Below are 23,217 nucleotides of genomic sequence, written 5' to 3' on the forward strand. Positions count from 1 at the left end.
ACTTTCAGGGGACCGGAGTGATAGCACAGCAGATAGGGCGTTTGCCTTGCACGTGGCTGACCCGGGTTCGAATTCCAGCATCCCATATGGTCCCCTAAGCACCGCCATGGGTTATTCCTGAGTGCATTAGCCAGGAGTGACCCCTGTGCATCGCCGGGTGTGACCCAAAAAGAAAAAAAAAAAGCTTCAGGTAGGGGTTAAAGAATTGATGAAATACAAGACCTACCTCAGATTTTATTATCAAAGAACATCTTTGCATTTACTTAAATTCTTAAATTACTATGCAAAAAGGCAATGCATTCCAAGTATCAAAGATAACAGAATTGTCTTTTTCCTCCTTAGGATACACACCTACTAAAACTGCTTAAGACATTAGAAGGACATGCTTATGGCGTTTCGTACATTGCTTGGAGTCCAGATGACAACTATCTTGTTGCTTGCGGCCCAGATGACTGCTCTGAGCTTTGGCTTTGGAATGTACAAGTGAGCAAGTTTCATCTTTGATTTATAAAACTTTTAAGTACTACATGGATAATTGTAAAAACTTGTGGGCCATAGAACAGAGAATACCTACATAAATTACCTAATCTGTTTTTTGTAAGATGATTTTTTAAAAGATCCCAGCTATCAATACCACTATGTTTAATATTATATTTGAACATGAGTTTTTGAAAGAATGATACAAAAGTATTTTCAGGAATGTTGTACTTATGTAAAATTCATATTATTTGCTGTGGTACTTTATATGGCAGAATAGGTTTTATAGTTTTACAATTACAAAATTGTTTATTGGGGCCAGAGAGATAGTACAGCGGGAAGGGCGTTTGCCTTGCATGCGGCCAGCCCGAGGTCTATCTCTGGCATCACATATGGTCCCCCAAGTACTGCCGGGTGTGATTCATAGTGTAGAGGCAGGAGTAACCCCTGAGCATCGCCAGGTGTGACTCAAAAAGCAAAAAAGAAAAAATTGTTCATTTCAGGTATGAAAACATGGCTATTAATCCAACTTTCTGTTCTAAGGACAATCTCACAATCTCCTTGCTATATTTAATATTCTTACCTAGCTTAGTTTTAGTAAATGGTGTTTCTAGTACTTATTAAGAGCTTTATTATTATTTCTAAGTTCACACTTATATTTATCCAGGGCTACATTTTAGAAAAGACTTAGCATTGCGTTTACTACATTATCCACATAATGGATACTAGATACCATATAGAAAGTGATAAAGTTATAATTCAAAAAAATTAAATTCTTTAAGTTGATTGTATTTCTTATATTTTAGCACCCTTAGGAAAAGAATTTTTCAGGCTATACTTTAAGATAAGTGTGCATTTAATGGGGGTCAGGTTTGAGTCTCGGGACTTACATGTAAGTTGGTTTTTACCGAGTGCAGATAATGCTCCCTAGAAATAAATACTAAAGATAGCATAGAGAACATAATGACTAACATATGCCTGAAGAATTATGTATTGTAGCTCTGATTCTGCTGTCTATAAGAGGAAGCTTTTCTACTGCTAAGTCATTTGTTTAGGTTTCAACCCCAGAGTTTTGTTAAAATTTTGAAATGAAAGATAAAATGATGACCTCTATACTTACAACCCTAAATTATACAGATAGCATTTTGTTATATTTTGTGTGTAAATATTTGCCTACAAATATTCATATATACCTAATATTTATCTATATCCAAATATTTCACAGAAAATTAAATGACAGTTACTCCTACATAAGTACTATTTCTTTTAAAAAGGTTAGCTATATTGATGTTCTTCCAATATAGCTAAATACAGTTAAGTAATCTTAGTAATACACATTTCATCATTTTTTTAATACTGTTCTGATATGTGATTTATGCCATTTTTCTCAGATCAAGGTTTAATTAGTATAACCAGTGTTAATATTTGTGATTGAGTGAGTTCAAAGGGGCAGCAAAGCATGCAATAGGATATGATAGCTCTTTCTCTATAGAGAAATACTAAAGATAGCATAGAGAACACCCTGCTTCAGGTGAGTCTGAGCTAAAAAACAAAATTCCTTTGTTCCATAAAAGCTTTTTCTTCTTAGTGGGAAACAGTCTATAATCATAATTGCTTAATAGAAATCCTTGTGATGTTTGTATAGTCCTCCTTTGAAACAATTTTGAATCTCTGAAGTTCAGCTACATTCCAGTTTAAATATTTTATTATTTATTACTTTCTAGACTGGTTGTAAAAGAGCTCTTAGTTTTCAAATGGTCCCTTTATATTTTTAGGTAGAAAGTTTATTAATTACCAGTCTCATATACTCAAATATCCTGAGCATGACAGAACGAAGGGCATATCTGCCTTCAGAACTTACTGTTTTAACATACTTATGAGTAGAAAATACCAGGGACTTAACTGCTACTTGTGTGTTTATATTTCTACACTTTAACTGCTACTATCAAGTAACCCTAAAAGAAAGCAACTATGGGAAGGATTAAAATTGCTGATTTTTTTCCCCCAGTGTTAAAGAGACATCTGGTTTTCTATTTTTATGCCCTCTTTGCTTTTATTATTTGGCCCCATTTCCTGACCATGCACTTTGTTTTTCACTCTTTTTTTTTTTTAACTTTTGATTACCCATTTCTCACAGGAAAATTATGCCCATGTACTTTTTATTATATCAAGGGCAACTATTATCTCTCAGATCCAGTTTCTAATACATGAACAAAGTGGAATCAAGACTAGATTAAATGGTAGGTGTCTATATTCTAAGTTGGATGACTTAGGGAAAAAAAATCACAGGCATCTCTATGAGGGTTATAGCACTGAATAGTCTTAGTTGCAAATGCTTTTTAGAATGTCCTGCTAAACAGGACAAAAGTTCCTCTTCTACATTTTCATACTTCTTTGTTGACAAAGCTATATATAAGAAAAATAATTTTCATTTTTCTTCCCTACTCTATTTTGAGCATCTTGAATATGAAATTTAACCTATTTAAATTGTCTACATCCTTTGCTTAATTTAAGGGCATGGCACCTCAGAAGGAATAAGTTTATAGTACGGGACTTTTATGTAGACTGTACATGTTCGTTTTTGTGAATTTGATTTGAGTTTGTTTTATATCTGTTCATTAGGTTATGTATGCCAAGCATTGCTCAAGTACTTAATATTTCTTCTGAATCCTATAATCCTTTATTGCTAGATCTATTAAAGCAAATCATTCTCCTTGTAGAAATACCAGACTAACCAGTATACCAATTATTTTTGTTTCGTTTGTTTTGTTCACATATTCCCTCTAGAGAGGTATCTTTAAGTCTTATCTGCTATTCTATTTTTTTTTTTTTTTGTAGACGGGAGAGCTAAGGACAAAAATGAGCCAGTCTCATGAAGATAGTTTAACGAGTGTGGCTTGGAACCCAGACGGGAAACGCTTTGTGACTGGCGGTCAGCGTGGGCAGTTCTATCAGTGTGTGAGTATTTAATGCTCCTTTTCCAGTGCCTGCTTGTTCTTAAAAGCAAATGTGGTTTTAAATTTACTTTCATACCTTTTATGAAATATATAACTACCATTCTGTTTAAGTAAAAAAAAAAAGTAGAACTTCCCAATAGAACATTATTTTGCACAAAACTGTAGGGTTTTTACACTTTTTGGTGGTGGGGAAGTATACACTGGTGAAGGGATGGAAAAAGTAATTTGTTGAGGAGCCAGAACAATAGTATAGTGGGTAGGGCATTTGCCTTGCACACAGCCGGCCTGGGTTCAATCACCAGCATCCCATATGGTCCCCAGAATTACTGCCAGGAAAAATTCCTGAGCACGGAGCCAAAATAACATCTAAGCACAGCTGGGTGTGACTCAAAAACAAACCCAAAAAATTTTATTTTTTTAAATTAAAGAAAGATATAGGAACCATTTTGAATGTGAGGCTGGAGAGATGGCACAGTGGGTAGAGTGCTTGCTTTCCCAGGCCAGCCCAGCTTTAATGCCCAGCGTCCCTTATGGTCTCCCAGCATCACCAGGAGTGATTCCTGAGTGCAGAGCCAGGAGTAACCCCTGAGCTTTGCCGGGTATGGCCCCAATACAAAACAAACTATTTTGAAGGTTTGTGCAGAGCATAGGCTTTGGATTTAGACGTCTTAAAACATTGCTACACTTGTTAGGACAGCAGGACTTGGCTTGGTGCTTGGGATTCACTTCTGGCTGTGCTGGAGGACCATGCACTGCCAAGATGGAACCCAGGCTTCTGAAGTGCAAACCCCAGCCCATTAAGCTCTCTGTCCCATTTTTGTTTTAAACAGTTTCCTAATGTATACAAAATGAGTGGGTTTTTTGTTTGTTTCATTGAATCACCATGAGATAGTTACAAAGTTTTCATGATTAAGTTTCAATCATACAATAATTGAACACCCATCGCTCTACCAGTGCGCATTATCCACCACCAATGGACCACCACCACCCAGTGTCCCTCTCGCCATCCCCACCCCACCCCATCTGACCTCCTGCCTCTGTGGCAGGCATCATCTTATTCTCTCTCTGCTTTTGGACAGTGTTTTGGTTTTTTTCATTTTGGGGCCATACCCTGCTCTGCTCAGGGCTTACTCCTGGCTGTGCACACAGGGATTGCTCCTGGCAGGGCTCAGGAGACCATATGGCATGCTGGGGATCAAACCTGGGTCTGCCTTGTGCAAGGCAAGTGCCCTTCCCTCTGTACTTTCTCTCTGCGCCCCCCCCACCCCCATTAGATTTTTAATGTTTAATTTCTATTGTATTTTATTTTAATTTTTTTTTTGCTTTTTGGGTCACACCCGGCGATGCACAGGGGTTACTCCTGGCTCATGCACTCAGGAATTACTCCTCGTGGTGCTCGGGGGACCATATGGGATGCTGGGAATCGAACCCGGGTCGTCCGTGTGCAAGGCAAACGCCCTACCCGCTGTGCTATCGCTCCAGCCCCTCTATTGTATTTTTTAACCCCTTGAATTTTTATATTTTAAGAAATACTGAATTTTCTGAAATTATCTTAAATATTTGAGTAGTAATAGTGATGAAGAATACTACCAGAAAACTTTTCAATCTTTATTTCATCAGTGCCTGCTCTGCTAATCTTTAGATTTTGGGATAACATGTAGAAAGTGATAGGAATGCAGTTTTTACTGTCTGTCTAGATTCTCCCTCATAGCACCCATAAGCACTTTCATATTTTTCCCCTCAGTTTTTCTTTATGGTGCTAGAGATTGAAGCTCTCTTGTGTTTGCAGAGTATGTGCTTTACCCCCCTACCCCCACCCCCAAACCACATCCCAGCCACCAGATTTTTTTGTTTGTTTTGGTTTTATTTGGGGGCCATACCTAAAATGCATGAAGGCTACTCCCAGCCCAGTGTTTGGCGGGGTAGGGGGTCACTCGACATGGTATTCAGGATACCATTAAGTACTAGAATGCCAGGTTTCTTGCATACAGAGCAAGTACTTTATCCCATTGAACTGTATCCCCAGCCTCCTAGATTTATTTTCAAGGCTAAAATTTTACCAAGTCGCTTAGTGTAGCTAAAGATTATGTATCATGAAAACTTATGTAGGAGGCAAGGAGATATTCAGAGGGCTAGGGCACGTGCTTTGCATGAGGAGGGTGTGATCCCGCACAGCCTGGTTCTAGAGGATTGCCAGGACCCCTGCCTTTCCACTCACACCGGCACCTCTGGGTATGACCCAAAAACCAGAAAGAAAACACTTAGTGTAGCCAAGACAAGTAAGCTTTTCTCTCATAAAATTGGATGGGAAACTCATGGAGATGGGTGTCCTATTATCTAAGTGATTTGCTGGCTACAAAATGATCACCAATATATCTGCTTGTTTTCCCATCCCATGCAGTTTAAACACCAGGATGCAGGTCTTGTAGTCCCCTATTTATTTGCAGGATGGGAAGGGGAGTCCTTTCAGAGCTTTGAGTTCTCAGAGATAATGATCCTAAGAGCAAGTTACAAATTTAAAGTAGTTTTTTGCTTGTTTGTTTTTGGGCTACACTCAGGCTGAGCTCAGGGTTACTTGTGGCCCTGCACTCGGGTCACTCTTGTCAGGGCTCAGGGCACCATTTGGGATGCTGGGAATCAAATTTAGGTCGGCCACATGCAAGGCAAGTGTCCTATCCACTGTACTGTCACTCTGACCCCTATAAAGTGCTTTAAAACACGTAAGAGAAGGGCGGGGGCTGCCTCCAAGGGCTGGAGTACAGGCTATCCTGAGTTCAGCTCCTGGCACTGTATGATTCCTTACCACCACTAGTGGCCCTCTAACCAAAAATAAACTAATAAAATTTATAGCGAACACCTACAGTCTAAAAAGCTGTAATTAATGCTTTCGCTATTTTAATATGATAACCTCTGAAGACTATATGTATTTTAATCTTCTAATAGTAAAACCTTTGAGAATCCATGAAGGTTATTAAAGGAAGCTGAATTTTCAGAAGCTCTTTACCTTCCCCTTTAGATATTATTTAATAAAATTTGCTCTTTATTCATGTTTTCCTAATTGAAAGTACTTAGGAAACAGTTGGAATCTGTCTTAGGAAAGTACAGAGATTTTTTTTTAAAAAAAAGATTTTGCGGGCTGGAGTGATAGCACAGCGGGTAGGGCGTTTGCCTTGCACGCGGCCGACCCGGGTTCGATTCCCAGCATCCCATATGGTCCCCTGAGCACCGCCAGGGGTAATTCCTGAGTGCAGAGCCAGGAGTGACCTTTGTGCATCGCCAGGTGTGACCCAAAAAGCAAAAAAAAAAAAAAAGATTTTGCTAAGAGAATCTTTTGGTTCTTTGTTTCCTGAACACTGTTCAGCTGTGAAGTTAAGTAGTGATTTTCTCCTGCTCAGGATTTAGACGGTAATCTCCTTGACTCCTGGGAAGGAGTGAGAGTGCAATGCCTTTGGTGCTTGAGTGACGGGAAGACTGTTCTGGCATCAGATACACACCAGCGCATTCGGGGATATAACTTCGAGGACCTTACAGATAGGAACATGTAACTATATTTTTTATCCATTATATAACAATTATCCACTGTATAGTAAAATGTGCAGTCTATTTCAGCAGAAAAGTTTTTATTGTGTTTTAGAGTTTGATTTTGGTTTGACTGTATAGTAAATTGGCTGTGTGGTGCAGTGTGGTGCTTAAAATACAGTGCATAATAGTGTTTGCAGACAAAATTGTAGTATTTAAACTCACGTTTTCTATTATATCATTGAATGATATTTTTTATTCTTAGTAGCTTGATTTTTAGCCATTTAATTTCTCTTTACAGAGTACAAGAAGATCATCCCATAATGTCTTTTACTATTTCAAAGAATGGCCGATTAGCTTTGTTAAATGTAGCAACTCAGGTAAGTCTAGTAATATAATTCTCAGAAAAATACAGTTTAAATTGTGTATCTCAGAAAAATGTAGTTTAAAAATTGTATATTTTTGTGTATATATGTATATGTATATATACATATACATGCAAATATTTCTGCTAATTCTTAAATTTATTGCATGTTCTATTGTATATATAATCAATCACAAATGAACTAGAGCTTTGTTATTTGACATAAATCAAATATAAAAATGTTCATAGGCAAATAGAATTGTCAGGATAATTTTGTATTTTTCTGGAATTGAAGTTTAAAAAGAAATGCCTATGTTCTTATTTGCAGGGAGTTCATTTATGGGACTTGCAAGACAGAGTTTTAGTAAGAAAGTATCAAGGTGTTACACAAGGGTTTTATACAATTCATTCATGTTTTGGAGGCCATAATGAAGACTTCATCGCTAGTGGCAGTGAAGGTAAATAGTTTGTCTCACTCAGTTCACATGATGGGTTCGTTAATTCTTTCAATTTGTGAAGGTAGTCCTATATCTCCAAGCAAATTCAAAATGTTAGATTTTAAATTGTTTCCTGTAGAGTATTAATAAATAATTAGTTCCTGTTCTGGCCTTGTGAAAGTGTTTGTTATACAACATATATCAAATAGAAGATACGGTGCTTGAGGGATAAATCAGAGTTCGAAGCACCTGCTCTGCATGTTGGAGGCCCAAGTGCCCTGTGCTGCCTGGTTCCTCAGCACCTTAAGAGGGACCCCAAGCCTAGAGCCATGTGTGTATCTCCCCCTGCAAAAAAATATATATATCTTAAATATGTTAATCTTCTTTTTCATGAGTCTGATGGTTTTCAGAGGTTAGTAATAGCTAAAAAGTTAAGGTTAATTATGTTTTACCTCCATATGGATATAACTGACTATACTTGTGTTTTTAGAATTTCCTTAATGTGCAAAGAGTGATTGAATGTAGTCATTTTTTTATTGATACAAAAAAACTGACGTTATAGAATTGTCTCTACTGCATTTCAAATAAACTTACTTTCCTAACATCCGTAGTCCAACCAGCATGTTGGTCTAATTTAAGACTTAAGATGTTGGGGGGCTGGAGTGATAGCACAGCTGGTAGGGCATTTGCCTTGCACTCGGCCAACCCTGGTTCGATTCCCAGCATCCCATATGGCCCCCTGAGCACCGACGGGGTGGTTCCTGAGTGCAGGAGTGACCCCTGTGCATCACCGGGTGTGACCCAAAAAGCAAAAAAAAATAAATAAATTTTTAAAAAGACTTAAGATGCTGGGGGGGGGCAGGGGGGAGGTTGGAGTGATAGCACAGCAGGTAGGGTGTTTGCCTTGAATGCAGCCAACCCAGGTTCAATTCCCAGCATCCCGTATGGTCCCCTGAGCACCACCAGGAGTAATTCGAGTGCAGAGATCAGGAGTAACCCCTGAGCGTCACCTGGTGTGACCCAAAAAGAAAAAAAAAATGTTCAAGGGACAGGTAGTTGCACAGCCCTTGGAGCACGTGTCTATATTGCACCTGGCCGACTTGGATTTGATTCCTTGTCCCCTGAGCTTTGTCAAGGGCAGCTCTGGAGGCCCCCAATCCCTGTCCAGGTGGCCCAAGGGTCCTCAGCTTCTTAGCCCAGACATTACAGTGACCTCAGCCCTTTGCATTGAACTACATGCTCCATTTGCCAAGAATTCCTGGTAGGACCCCTGGACCTCCCAGCACTTTAAGATACCAGAGCAAAGAGCAGCAATTGTGGCAAATTTCCATCCAGCACTTTGTGTTTGATTTGGGAACTACTTCCAGCTCAGTGCTCGAGGGGTTCCCTGGGCAGTGTTGAAGGAACCAGGGGTCCTGCATGCAAACATGCACTGTAGCACTTTGAGCTCGCTCCCTGGCCCCTCAGCATAGTGTTAAGTACCCACTAAATTTACTGATTCTAACTGTACTGAATTAAATCACTTTAAAAAACATTTAGGCTTGCTCCTCAAGCCCCTGTTCTCCCTTGAACACTATCTGATCTGAATAAATAGAATTACAGGGGCTGGAGCGATAGCACAGCGGGTAGGGCGGGTAGGGCGTTTGCCTTGCACGTACCCAACCCGGGTTCAATTCCCAGCATCCCATATGGTCCCCTGAGCACCGCCAGGGATAATTCCTGAGTGCAGAGCCAGAAGTAACCCCTGAGCATCGCCGGGTATGACGCCAAAAAAAAAAAATAGAATTACAAAATAACACTTGAGTTTTTCTGTGTTTGTAAAGTATATTTATAAATTAGGACAAGGGCTTGGAAGAGAGTACAGTGGGGAGAGCATTTGCCTTGCACTTGACCAAACTGCATTTGATCCCCACCATCCCATATCGTCCCCCGACCATCACCAGGTGTGGGCAAAAAAAACAAAAATGTTGGGGGGGAGAATTAGGTCAAAGAAGCATTTAAGAATTTAGATTTTAATATCGAAGTGTTAGGATTTATCTATTTTTTTCCGTAGCCAAGAAAAACCTACTTAACATGAGATTGAAAAAGAGTGGTTGCTGAGTAACAGTTGTGAAACTACTGCTTTGCAGTCAAAAAAAAAAATCCTTTTTGTGGGGCTGGAGTGAGAGTACAGTGGAGAGGACATTTGCCTTGCATGTGGCCGAGCCTTTTTACGATCCCTGGCATCCTTGTATGATCCCCCAAGCACTGCCAGGAATAATTTCTGAGCACAGTGCCAGGAGTAATCCCTGACCATTGCTGGGTATGACCAGAAAGCTTAAAAAAACAAAATCCTTTTTGCCTACTCAGCCATCTTCTTTCAGATTCTCCACTCATTTATATTATACAGTCTGTTTATAAAGACTCATTTGCTTTTTAACTTCACCTACTTGAAGATGTCTTTCATCAATAATAAATAGATAATCTATTTATTCAGCCCCCTCCCTCTTAACTATGCCTCACTATCCCCTGAGGCAGATTATATATTACGTGTGTCGTAGGTGTTTAAAATGTGATTACCAATTCCTGAGTGCATGAGTCAGGAATAACCCCTGTGCATCACCGGTGTGACCCAAAAGGAAAAAAACAAAAAACAAAAATGAAATAGAAAAGATTTAAAATGTGATTACCATTTATTTCTGTCACTGTCATCCCGTTGCTCATCGATTTGTTCGAGCGGGCACCAGTAACGTCTCTCATTGAGAGACATTGTTACTGTTTGGGGCATATGCAATATGCACGGGTAGCTTGCCAGGCTCTGCCTCGCGGGCTCGATATTCTCGGTAGCTTGCCGGGCTCTCTGAGGGGCGGAGGAATCGAACTCGGGTCAGCCGCATGAAAGGCAAATGCCCAACCGCTCTGCTATCACTCCAGCTCCATTTATCCCTAGTAAAGCAAATTTTTTTTCACCCTTGGGTCACACCTGGCGAAGCACAGGGGTTACTCCTGGCTCTGCACTCAGGAATCACCCTTGGCGGTGCTCAGGGGACCATATGGGATGCTGGGAATCGAACCTGGGTGGGCCACGTGCAAGGCAAATGCCCTACCCGCTGTGCTATTGCTCCAGCCCAAAAGCCAAAATATTTTTAAGTGTTAAACTGGTATTCAACTAAGCCTGAAGAATAAAGCAACTAAATAACATTCTGTCTAGGGCTGGTAATGAAGCATAACTAAGAGTTGTGTTCTCTGAATTCCAGGTAATCCAAAAAAGAGGAGTAAATGTTCTCCTGTTTTAGGAGATTTTATGGTTCTGAAATAATAGAATATCAGTTGGGCAGAGTAAGTGTAATATATCTGAAGGTGACCATAGTATTTCATCATTTACAAGGAATATAGTCCAAGGATTAATTTCAAGATAGGTATTTGTGAGCCGGAGAGATGGTACAGGGCCGAGGCACTTGCACAGTCCACCCCTGTTCAGTGCCCAGGACCACTTGTGTTCCCCTAAACAATTCCTGAGCACAGAGCCTGGAGTAAGCTGTGAGCACTGCTGGCGGTGGCCCCAGAACCAAATGTCTGCCCACCAGCCAGTATAACAGAACAGGTGAAAAAACCTTTCCCCAGAAAATTAGTGCCATTATTGAAGCTTTTTCAGGCAATATAGAAAACTACCTAGCTCTGGGTCTAAGCATTAGATTCCCTGAACTCTTAGAGCAAGTAGAACTTCCTTATAAAGTCAGTGATTCTGACCTAGACTGCTTCGAGCCTTCGTTTTGTTTCACCTCTTCAGCATTGTCTACCTTTGCATAGGTGTTTATAAAAGCATCTTTGTCCAAAGTCAGACAGCTTTGAGTTGTGTTCATGCTTTTCATGCCTATAATCTTTGTTATTTGTGGACTTCCCTGGTTTACAGAAAATACACTCTTTTTATGTTTGTACCTTAATTATAGCAGGGGGAAAGTTATTTAAAATTGCTAAACAAGGAACTTGGAAGGTGTTAATTACCTTGTAAGGGAAGATAAATTCAGTTCTTTAATAAGTCCCTTTTAAAAGGATTTTGTTTCACATGCAAAATGTTTAAATGCAAACTCTTTTAAAAAAAAATGGTTTTAGGCCTCACCCATTAAGTGCTAAGGTCTTATTTCTGGCTCTGCACTTGGGTCATTCCTGGTGAACTCTAGGGACCATATGGGTGCTAGGAATAGAACCTGGCTCACCGCATGTAAGGTTAAAGCAGTCGCCCTGTCCACTGTACAATCTGTCCAGACCCTAGGGTGATTTCTTGTACCATAAGTTTATTAGTAACTTCCATTTTTCAAGTTTCCTCATTTGATAGTGTGCCACTGAAAGGTTCAACATTGGAGCGATAGCACAGCGGGAAGGGCATTTGCCTTGCACTCAGCTGACCTGGGTTCGATTCCTCTGTCACTCTCGGAGAGCCCAGCAGGCTACTGAGAATATCCCACCCTCACGACAGAGCCCAAGCTCCCCGTGGTGTGTTTGATATGCCAAAAACAGCAACAAGTCTCACAATGGAGACGTTATTGGTGCCTGCTTGAGCAAATGGATGAACAACGGGATGACAATGATACTGTGACAGTGAATTTAAAAAGTGGGGCAGGGGTAGAGAAAGTTAGTACAGGGGTTAGTACAGCCCTGAAACCAGGTGCAGCCCATTTCCTTGCCCCCCCCCCCCTTTTTTTTTTCTTTTTGGGTCACACCCAGCGATGCACATGGGTTACTCCTGGCTGTACACTCAGGAATTACTCCTGGCGGTGCTCAGGGGACCGTATGGGATGCTGGGAATCGAACCAGGGTTGGCCACGTGCAAGGCAAACGCCCTACGGCTGTGCTATCTCTCCAGCCCCTCTTCACCCTCTTTTATTTTTTTCTTTTTGGGTCACACCCAGCAGTGCACAGGGGTTACTCTTGGCTCTGCACTTAGGCATTACGCCAGGCGGTGCTGGGAGACCATATGGGATGCTGGGAATTGAACCCGGGTTGCCCGTGTGCAAGGCAAACGCCCTACCCGCTGTGCTATCATTCCAGCTCTTCACCCTCTTTTAAAAAAAAAGGAAAAAATCAGTGGGGCAGGAAATAAGCTTAGTAGCCACCTCATAAATATACATAAAGTTCATTAAACATAGAATAACTTAAGCACTCAAGAGTTTTAACTGTCATTTTTCATAATTTTTTAATCTGGATACATTATTTTCTGTCACCTTATACTTCCATAGAATTTTTCCTATCCTGCATTTGTCATCAGCATTCCCCAATCTTTTCATACACTCATTTACCTCAAACAGATCTGACTGAACATAGATTACTGTGAACATTGATTATTCATCATGTATTAAGGAATATTGTAGGTGAACTTTTGAGAGCTAATCACCTGTAATGGGCAATAATACAACTTTTGCAAAAATGGCTTTTTTTATTTATACTGTTTTATTTATGTTATATTTGTCCTCCCCTTAAGTTCTAATGGGCTGGAGTGATAGCACAGCGGGTAGCGATTTGCCTTGCACTCGGCCGACCTAGGGTTTGATTCCTCCACCCCTCTCAGAGAGCCTGACAAGCTACCGAAAGTATCCTGCCCGTATGGCAGAGCCCATGGCATGTTCAATATGCGAAAACAGTAACAACGAGTCTCGAAATGGAGACGTTACTGGTGCCCGCTTGAGCAAATCGATGAGCAACGGGATGACAATGATACAGTAATAAGTTCTAATAATGTCATATATGTATGTGTATTAAATGGTAAAATTAGTTGTTTTTGTTTTTTACTGTTTCTGTGAATTACTTTTATTCAGATCACAAGGTTTACATCTGGCACAAACGTAGTGAGCTGCCTATTGCGGAGTTGACGGGGCACACACGTACAGTGAACTGTGTGAGCTGGAACCCACAGATCCCATCCATGATGGCCAGCGCCTCCGATGATGGCACTGTTAGAATATGGGGACCAGCACCTTTTATAGACCACCAGAATATTGAAGGTAATACCGTTGCATAACACTTCATTTCTCCAAATGAAACGTTACCCTGCTTATTAAAAAACACAGCACTATTAAGCGGTATTTGAATAAAGTGAAGATACAATTTTTCTCCATACTTTAGAGGTTGTACACCGTGTCAATTCACAGGAGTTTAAGTCATCTAAGATACAGTGATGAATTTTGATTTGTTTGCAGGCAGTGGGAAGAGTAAGCTGTGCAATATGCCACCTGGTTTACTGCCAGTTATCTAGAATAGAACTTAATATAGAATAGAATAAAGTCTTAACGGAAAATCTTGCTTCATCATACATGAAGTATTTTATACATTAGTATAAAATTGTATTTTATACACTAGTATAAAATTGTATTTTATATAAGTATTTGTATACATAACTATCCAGTGTACAAAATCTGAACAGCTTGATAATGATCCTGACTGTAGAGTTGATTAGATGCTCCTGTCAGCACCATTTACATTTCACTGACAAAAAAGAGAAGGGAGCTAACCTGGATGTCTAGCAGCATGCTAGCTCATATACTACCTCAGTTTTATGTATAAGAGCTTCAGTGCCTATAAAATAAGTTTAACCTTCATTTCTGTTAGTGAGAAAATGTAAGCATAGTATGAGTAACAAGTGCTGCCAGGTCTTCAGACCTAGATAGATAATGACGCCCAGAGGCAGAAGGCTGACCTTAACTGAGCACGAGAAAAGCAGGAGAAATTTCATGTAAACGCCTTGTTCTTTTTCCAAATAGAGCAAGAAATACATTTATCTTGCTTGTAAGTAATTTATCTAAAAATGTTTTCTCACATTTTTGTCCCACTGAAATGGGACAAAAAGAAAGTTAAGAAAGTTAACTTATAGTAGAGGGAAGGTTTCTGGATGGTATGTGTGTATGCTTCCAAAAAATATTTTTTGTACAATGAAACACTGGATCAGATCTTACTGACTGATGAGGTTTACAGCTGAAGACATGAGTGAAAAGCATGAAGGGTACATGGGTCAGGGCTGAAGTTGTAGCCCAGTGGTAGAGCACATGCCTTATATGTATAAAGCCCTGGGTTCAGTCCCCAGCAGCCTCCCCTAGCAAAAGAATAAACAACTTTATAAAAAGAATACATGGGTCAGGCTGGAGCGATAGCACAGCAGGTAGGGCATTTTCCTTGCACACTGCCGACCCGGGTTTGATTCCCAGCGTCCTACATGCATGGTCCCCTGAGTGCCACCAGGAGTTATTCCTGAGTGCGGAGCCAGGAGTTAATCCCTGTGCATTGCTAGGTGTGACATCCCCCCCCCCCCCCGCAAAAAAATACACGGGTCAAAAAGTTTTAAGAAACACTCTTACAAAAATAAAAATAAAATAAAAAGAAATACTCTTACATCACTAAGGACTTTGAAGGGCCTCTTTGTGTTTGTATATTATTTGTATTTGACATTCCAACATTCCTCTAGGAAAACAACTCAAGCCATAAATCTTTATTCTCTTGTCCTGTTTAAGTTTCTTTTATTTGTCCCTTTTTTTTTGGGGGGGGGGGGCCCACCAGCAATGCTCAAGAGTTACTCCTTGAATTATTCCTGACAGTGTTTGAGGGATCATATAGGATGCCAGGGATTGAACCCGGGTTGACTGCAAGGCAAGCGTCCTGCCGACTGTACTATCACTCTTGCCCCCTGGCCTGCTTGGGTTTCTAAGCCTTTTCTAAGGTAGATGTTTCATAGGCCAAGACCAATGATTACATGTGCATTTCCTATCTTATCAATCTAAGTCATTTCTTCAAATGAACATGTGAAGCAGGGATTTGGGCACGTATTAACCAATTTACCTTGTAATTGGATTTATTTTAGATACGTCCTTGAGAATTTATTTCATGGGAACTTAAATAATTGAATAATCCATATAGTGGGGTGAGCCATATTTAACTCAGATTGTAAAATCTGAGTCCAGTACAGCAACAGACCCATTGTACTTTGGCAACATAGATAGAGCCCTAAAGGTTTTCATTTACTGCTGTTGATGCAGATTCCTTTCAGGGTCTATTTTTCTTGACTTGAGAAATTTATTTTTAATGTTCTATCAAATAGAAATTTTGAAAAATGTGTGTAGAACTTACATATTACATATATATGGCATACATAAGGATTCAGGTGTATATCTGAATTTGTATATATGGCATAGATAAGGATTCAAGCATTATAATACCTCAGTCATTTAAAATGTTTCATTTAATGTGACTTCATTTCTAAAAAGAATTTGCTAACATTTCGTTACAGCAAGATTTAAACACTGTATTTTGTTTTTGAAAAATGTATTGAATGATATAGAGTCAGTACTAATAGATGCTGCAAAGATGGGTAAAGTTTGAAAACAAATGACTAAAGCTAAATACAAAAGAGCACATATTATAATTCCACTTACATAAAATCAGACTACATGGTCAGAAACCAAAAGTAGACTCTAGTGGCAGTTCAAGACTAAGATAGGATAGGATGTGTCTAAGGCTGATAATGAATGCTGAAATACTCTAAACATCATTGTCGTGATGGTCTTACAATTCTCTGGCCATGTTAGTAATAAATGGATGCATTGTATAATATCTTAACAATGTCAGCTATTACATTTGTTTACACATACTTCCCTTCTGTCTCCCACAAAAGAGTAAAGTGGTGGGGGCCGGAGAGATAGTACAGTGGGTAAGGTTCTTTCCTTGCACATGGTTGACCCGAGTTTGATCGCCAATATCCCGTATGCTTCCCTAAGCACAACCAGGAGTGATTCCTGAGTGCAGAGCCAGGGGTAACCTCTGAGCATCGACAAGTGTGGCCCAAAAGCCAGAGCATGCACGGATGTCAGACAGTGAATAAAGTTGTACTGGAGAATTTTAAACTAAGCCATTCGACATAACTATTTCAAGTTTTAATTTAAAAGAATGAGATTTCAGGAGCCAGAGAGTCAAGGGATATAGTACTTTTTCTTATAAACAGCCAACTCCAGTTTGATCTCCAGCGCTGCAGTTTTCCTCCAAACACTACTGGTGATCTCTGAGTATCCAGGAGTAAGACCTAGACATAGCTGGGTGTGGCCAAAAATCAATCTCCTCCTTCATCCCCTACCCCCATCTCCAACCTCCCCCCCCCAATAAAAAACTAAGGATCTGGAAATATAAATCAGATCACTTGCCTTGCATGTGACTTGTTCTCCAGTATACACCCCCAAAAACGTATGGGTTCCCGTATTCTCCTGAATTACCCAGTATTCAAAATAATGAGTTTAGACTGCGAGATATAGTCTAAGATAATTGTTTCAAAGACTGAAAGTGCCAAGAATTTAGTGTGATTGTTTTTAATGTTGTATCTTGTAATATGCTCATTTTAAAGCTTACTAACGCGTGACCTTTTTTTCTCTCTCTCTTTCCCCTCTTCCTCCTCTCTTCCCACCCCGCTCTATACTTCATCTTGTCTTCATTCAGAGGAATGCAGTAGCATGGATAGTTGATGGCGAATTTGGAGCAGACGACTTCTGTTTAACTTAAAATTAGTCGTATTTTTAATGGCTTGGGATTTGGTGCAAACAAACATGATTGATAGCTGGACAGACATGCTCGTCATGAAAAAAAGAACCATTTCTGAAGCCCGATTGGGGCCAAACATTTACACCTTGCTTCATAGTAACCAGTTGAGATGAAGCACGTCGTAGAACGTTGTTGGACACCATGTTGAATTATACCCCCATCGGTTGTGAAGAACTGTGCTACATTCAGGCTTACCCATTGAACTCAGTATATATATTTTTTCCCTCCTGCCTTTTGTCTGGTGGGATACCATTCTTGTTGCTCTTCTGTGTAATGAAGTTTAAATGCTTGTTTGGAAAACTTTATTTAACAGTTTAGAAGGCTTGATAGAAAGAGTGCATTAGTCTGAAGAGTATACATTGGATAGGAAAGAATTTCCTTCTTCTGTTTCTCCGAATCTTTCCGCCTTATTTAGCTTGAGATCTTTGCAGCTTGGTTCATGGATTCTAGCCTTGCCCGTTGCGCAGTATATACTGATCCAGATGATAAACCAGTGAACTATGTCAAAAGCACTCTCAATATTACATTTGACAAAAAGTTTTGTACTTTTCACATAGCTTGTTGCCCCGTAAAAGGGTTAACAGCACAATTTTTTAAAAATAAATTAAGAAGTATTTATAGGATTAAAGTGACTTCATTTGTATACATTTGGAATCTAAACCAGCTTAAAAACAATTTCCTCTATCACTTAGATACGCAGTATAACTGATGCTCTTCTGGAAATACCACACGAGTCATGGTCAGAAACAGTGCTTGGAAGGACATTACACAGGAAATTAGAATAATACTTTGAAGGCTTTCCCCTTTTGTTTTGATTCCCGAAGGAACATCAGTACCTGACCTGGAAGAAGTTTAAGATTCAAAATAGCCAACATGAAGATCAGTAATTTGTTTAGATTTTTCAGCAGAGCTTATTTGAAGATCTCAATCGAACATTTTGGTGTGATCTAGCAAGAGAGTAGGAATCAGCAGATAGAATCACTTTGGAAGTTTATAGTCTAATTGAACTTGTTAGAACAGCTCGCAGGTTACATACTTAAACTGGGTTTAGAACCTCATAGTCACTTCTCTTAATTGCCCTTAATATTTTGACATATAGGGAGACATAAATTTAAAAAATATTCTTCTTAGTTTTTCAGATATTGCCATACTGAACCTCATTCTAAACTGGTGCTGTGGATAGTCTTTCCTTCTCCCCTCCTCTTTTACTTTAAGGAAAGGTTTCCTTCATGAAAAAAGCACTTTTAATTTGAAGAAGTTCAATATAATAGAAGCCAAAAGCATGATCACATTGTGCTTTGAGGAAGCCACTACCACTGAATACAGTATATTTAGTCTCCTTTGAAGTCCCCTTTTTTCTGTAGAGGATGTATATGGTGACCACAGCTGTTGCGTTGGAGAGTGAGCTGGGGATAGTCCCAAAATAAGGTTCTGGTGAAGAAAGAACTATGTAAGTTCCTCTTTAAGCCCAGCCAAATCTGTTCTATATTACCATGAGTAGACTTCTGCAGGATACACAAGAGAAAGGTTTGCTTGGATCAAGAATTCTTCCGCTGGGGGTAGAGGGAACAATGGATGGTAGCAGGGAGAAAGGAGAGACAATAGTTAGAGAGGGAGGGAGAAGAAAGAAAAACACAATTGGCCTTAAAATAGCACAGATTCTCCCAGGAACTCACTAAGTAAAATGACAGATCGTGGTCAACAGATTATTTATCAGATTGGTATGTAAAAGATTTAAGCTCCATTTGCAGAGACCACCACTTAGAGAATCAAGAATTCCTGTTTTGATACTTCTAAGTTAAAATAACTATGTTACAGTTTATCTGGTACTTCATTTTTCTTAACTAAAATTACTTTTTACTTTAAGCTTGAATAAAAATCTTCATTGATAACTGTATATAATTAAGTGGTAACTTCTCTTTACCTCAGTACAGTTTAAACCATTCATATTTTAAGTGATTCATGTATACCCTGAAGCCATTAATACACCCCTGTCTCTACAGTAACATCAACAAAATGTGGGCAAAGTAACTCCACAGCTGTTTACAAGTGTGGTTACAGTGTGCTCTGGTGCATTTGTAACATCCACTGAGATTTGTGCCCATTCAGGGGCAGTTTGGCACTCAGATTCTGCTATTCATCCAGCCACCCCAAGATCTGAGTTTTCAGAGTGTTTCTGAAGGATAGTTCAAAACACTTTTTAAAAAGTGGAGTTAAAGTGAGGCACTCCTTACAAGAACATAACTCCATTAAAACGGAGTAACAACTATGCAAAGGTTTCTATAGCAGCTAGGTGAGTTCGTTTTCCAGGTCTGTCTTAACTGGCAACTTTCTCTAGATACTGGTACATTCCTGTGCCAATTTGCTGTCAACTTATTTTATTCACTTGCCATGCAGTAACTGCTAGAACAGTGAAATAAATGAAGGAGCCTAGGACTTGATGGTACAAAGAACCTGATAGCAGAATGGTCTAATCCACAGCTATTAACTGAAAATTTTTGATAGTGCTGTAATCTCCATATAGACACACGAGAATACAATCAAGCCAGCCACAACATACTAATGTACAAATTGAAAAGTACCAATACTTTTTGCACATAGATCAAAATAGAAAGGAGATTTTGGGCTCCAAAAATCAGGTTAGTAGGTTCATTTCCATGTGCTTAAAAATGTTTTTTTGTTATTCATTGATTAAGTGCTAGAGCAACTATGAAATTTAATATCTTTTTCCTCCAAATAAGTGGTTATTGATAGTACATTTAGATTGGGGATTACCAAGATTGGCGTGGGGATGATACAAGAATTGCAGTGGAGAACTAGGAGGAATGACTTCAGTATTGGTTTGTGTATTTTGTTAGTGTTCATGCCAAGCTACATTAATGTTACTCTTACTGGCCAGGTAAATGTGTTAAACCAGGTAAGTAGTTTGAACAGGAAATATTATTTGCAAAAGCCCCTAAAAATTGGCACTTGTTAGTGGGTGGGAGAACGGAAAAAGATTACCTAACTTTAAATACAAACTAAGATAATCTAGTTGAAAGGGAAAAAGATTTTTGTCATTATTTTCTTTACCATTAAATCACAAGTAGTGATAAGGTGATTTTAATTATTAGGAATGTTCTCCCACATGTGTGGCATTCCGTGACATTAATAGAAAACCCTTTTCCCCCACCCTTCCCCATCTTGAAATTTTCTTTTTTAGGATGTTGGTTCCTGCACACAAGAACTGACCCTATCACCTCTGCTCACAGTGGTAAATGTCTCGTACATCTCTTGAAAGGGAAATATCCATGTCAGTTTCTTTCACAGCAGAAGAATGGCTGCTTATGAATGGGGAGGAAAGAAGACATTTTTCTTAATATCCTTTTTGTCCCAATTCTAAAATGTAAATCTTAATTTGATTTTTACTTTTAGATTAAGCAACTCTCCCTTTGGGTTGCTCTCCAAACTGCTCCATTTCAAAAGAAACATCTGACTTAATATAAACTGTCAACTTTAAATGAAGAGGTGAATTTACATTTACACTTAGACACTTTCTAAAAACAGGGTGAACTTAATTGAAATTTTTCAGTGTTGTTAAGCTATTGTTATAGTAGCTGCCCTATAGTTGCAAAAACAAAACTATAAAAACCCATTCCCTATCTACTTAATCCAGATAGCCTGGATTTGATGAATACATAGTATAAAAATTGTGTGTGTGTGTGTGTGTGTGTGTGGACACGTGTGGGTGTTGTGTGTCTGTGTGGAAGAGAGAGAGTACTTGATTCACAAAAGTCCTGGAAACAGCTGTTCTAGGTTCTTGTCAATTATTACTAAGTCTTGTGCACATGTGAAGTGCCCTCTCTCAATTTAAGATTTGGTTAATACTGGTATATTTTTATAAGATTGAAATTGTGTCCCCATCTTTAACTTAGACATTTTCATTATCAGGGTCAATGTGCTAAAACTGAATCATAACATTTTTAGGCACAGATGGAAAAAAGTGTTATTGGCTCCTTGAAAATGTATGTGTGTAGCAAGGGGAGGGGAATAGATCCACAAAAGCATGTATGTACTTACAAACCAAGCTGTAGAGATCAAGAAGAGAACGTAATAAGTATTTGATCTCAAGATTTCTAAATTGTCAAGATTTACATGGCATTGTGGTGGAACTAGTTAACACTTAGAGCTTTTGGTATGTAATAACTATTTGCTATGGACTGGTTAAATGTTCCAGAGGATTGTGTTCTTAAATTTGGGGGAGGGGTCGTTTTTAACTGCCTCTCAGAGTATATTTAGTAGTTAAAATTTCTTTGCTTTATTATTTCATTAAAGCATAAAAAACTTCAGGTCTCTGATATTTATTTTCACTTGTGCTACTAATTATTTACAAAACACCCTTTGTTAACTTTTATTTTATAAATGTAGTATATTAAATATCTTTAATTTTTGTTCATTTGAAACTACTTTAACTTTTATTTGCTTTACTGGGAATTTTTTTAATACACTTTTTCCATGTCAGTGCGTAGCACTTAACCAATCATTTGTATTCCCTTTCAACCCAATAAACAGAATGAGTAACTAATTCTTGATGTGTTAAATCTAATAACCATTAATCTGATTTCTTAAATATTACTATATGCTTAAAATAACTGACTAGGTGAACTTGAGATTCATATTTTATATTTAGGCTTAGTCTGTTAGTCAAATCAAGTTTCGTGTGTGTGTGTATGATATAGATGCTATGTGTGGCTAGTGTGTGATCATAAGCTTATTTAAAATAATTGAAAGATACTTACATTTAAAAGAAATCACATACCTTGTTTTGCTCAAAAACATTAAATCTGGGGGTCAGAGTGCTAGTATAGGTGCCAGGTTGTTTGCTTTGCCTGTGGCCGACCCGGCTTCCATCCCCAGTACCCCATATGGTCCCCAGAGCCTGCTAGGACTGATTCCTGAGCATAGTGCCAGGAGTATTCCCTGAGTACTGCTGGATGTGCTCCCCTCTCCCTTCCCCCCCCCCAAAAAAAAAACAGTGCATCTGAATGAAAAAAATTAGGCATTGGATACATTGACCAGTAAAATACATTTCCAGTTTAAAACGAAAATGTCTTCGTAATGAATATATGGTTCTTTCTCCTGAGAAAATCCATTAGAGATAAACATAGATATATACACACACGTGTGTGTGTGTGTGTGTGTGTGCGCGTGCTCGAGCGCTCAAGTGCAAATTGGGAGCACATTTGGGGGTTTGTTTGGTTTTAGTTTCTGGTAGGGGAACACCCAGCATTACTCAGAAAACTATGCAGTGGTGAGAATGGAACCAGGGCTATCCATCTCTCTAGCCTGCTAATTTGTGTTCATAAAAAAAGAAAAGGAAAATCAGTTGCCCCACTGGGGTAGATGATTACACAACAGTTAAGAAGCATTTAGGAGGGGCTGGAGCAATAGCACATCAGATAGGGCATTTGCCTTGCACGCGGCCGACCCGGATTTGATTCCCAGCATCCCATATGGTCCCCTGTGCATCGCCGGGTATGACCCAAAAAGGAAAAAAAAAAAATAGGAAAAAACTGCACTTTTTTAGAGAGAGTACAGAAGTAAGGCACTTGCCTTGCACCAGGCCCACCCGTTACACCTCTGGCACTGCATATGATCCCTGAGCACCACTGTGCATGCTCACCCCACTCACCCCCCCGTGGGGGGTGGGGGGGACTGGCGGGGAGCCCACCAGTGATCGATTCAAAAAATATCACAAGTTTGGGGCTGGAGCAATAGCACAGCAGGTAGGGTGTTTGCCTTGCACACCACCAATCAGGATTCTATTCCGAGCATTCCATATGATTCCCCGAGCACCGCCAGGAATAATTCCTGAGTTCAGAGCCAGGAGTAACCCCTGAGCATCTCAGGGTGTGACCCAAAAAGCAAAAAAAAA

At 39.3% G+C, this 23,217-nt stretch overlaps 1 protein-coding gene across 2 annotated transcripts in view; it reads left to right on the forward strand.

Moving 5' to 3' along the window:
- Nucleotides 1-21,631, forward strand: part of WDR26 (WD repeat domain 26) — a 49,130-nt gene extending 27,499 nt beyond the window's left edge. For both annotated transcript variants that reach the window (XM_055146679.1, XM_055146678.1), the window contains exons 8-14: nucleotides 343-483; nucleotides 3,316-3,435; nucleotides 6,830-6,975; nucleotides 7,255-7,333; nucleotides 7,646-7,775; nucleotides 13,547-13,732; nucleotides 17,202-21,631. In XM_055146679.1, the coding sequence (XP_055002654.1) occupies nucleotides 343-483; nucleotides 3,316-3,435; nucleotides 6,830-6,975; nucleotides 7,255-7,333; nucleotides 7,646-7,775; nucleotides 13,547-13,732; nucleotides 17,202-17,227 (828 nt within the window). In that variant the 3' untranslated portion in view covers nucleotides 17,228-21,631. The remainder of the gene's footprint in view (nucleotides 1-342; nucleotides 484-3,315; nucleotides 3,436-6,829; nucleotides 6,976-7,254; nucleotides 7,334-7,645; nucleotides 7,776-13,546; nucleotides 13,733-17,201) is intronic.
- Nucleotides 21,632-23,217: the final 1,586 nt, after the last annotated feature.

The sequence above is a fragment of the Sorex araneus genome, chromosome 9 (assembly GCF_027595985.1).
Source record: "Sorex araneus isolate mSorAra2 chromosome 9, mSorAra2.pri, whole genome shotgun sequence".
Taxonomy (NCBI): domain Eukaryota; kingdom Metazoa; phylum Chordata; class Mammalia; order Eulipotyphla; family Soricidae; genus Sorex; species Sorex araneus.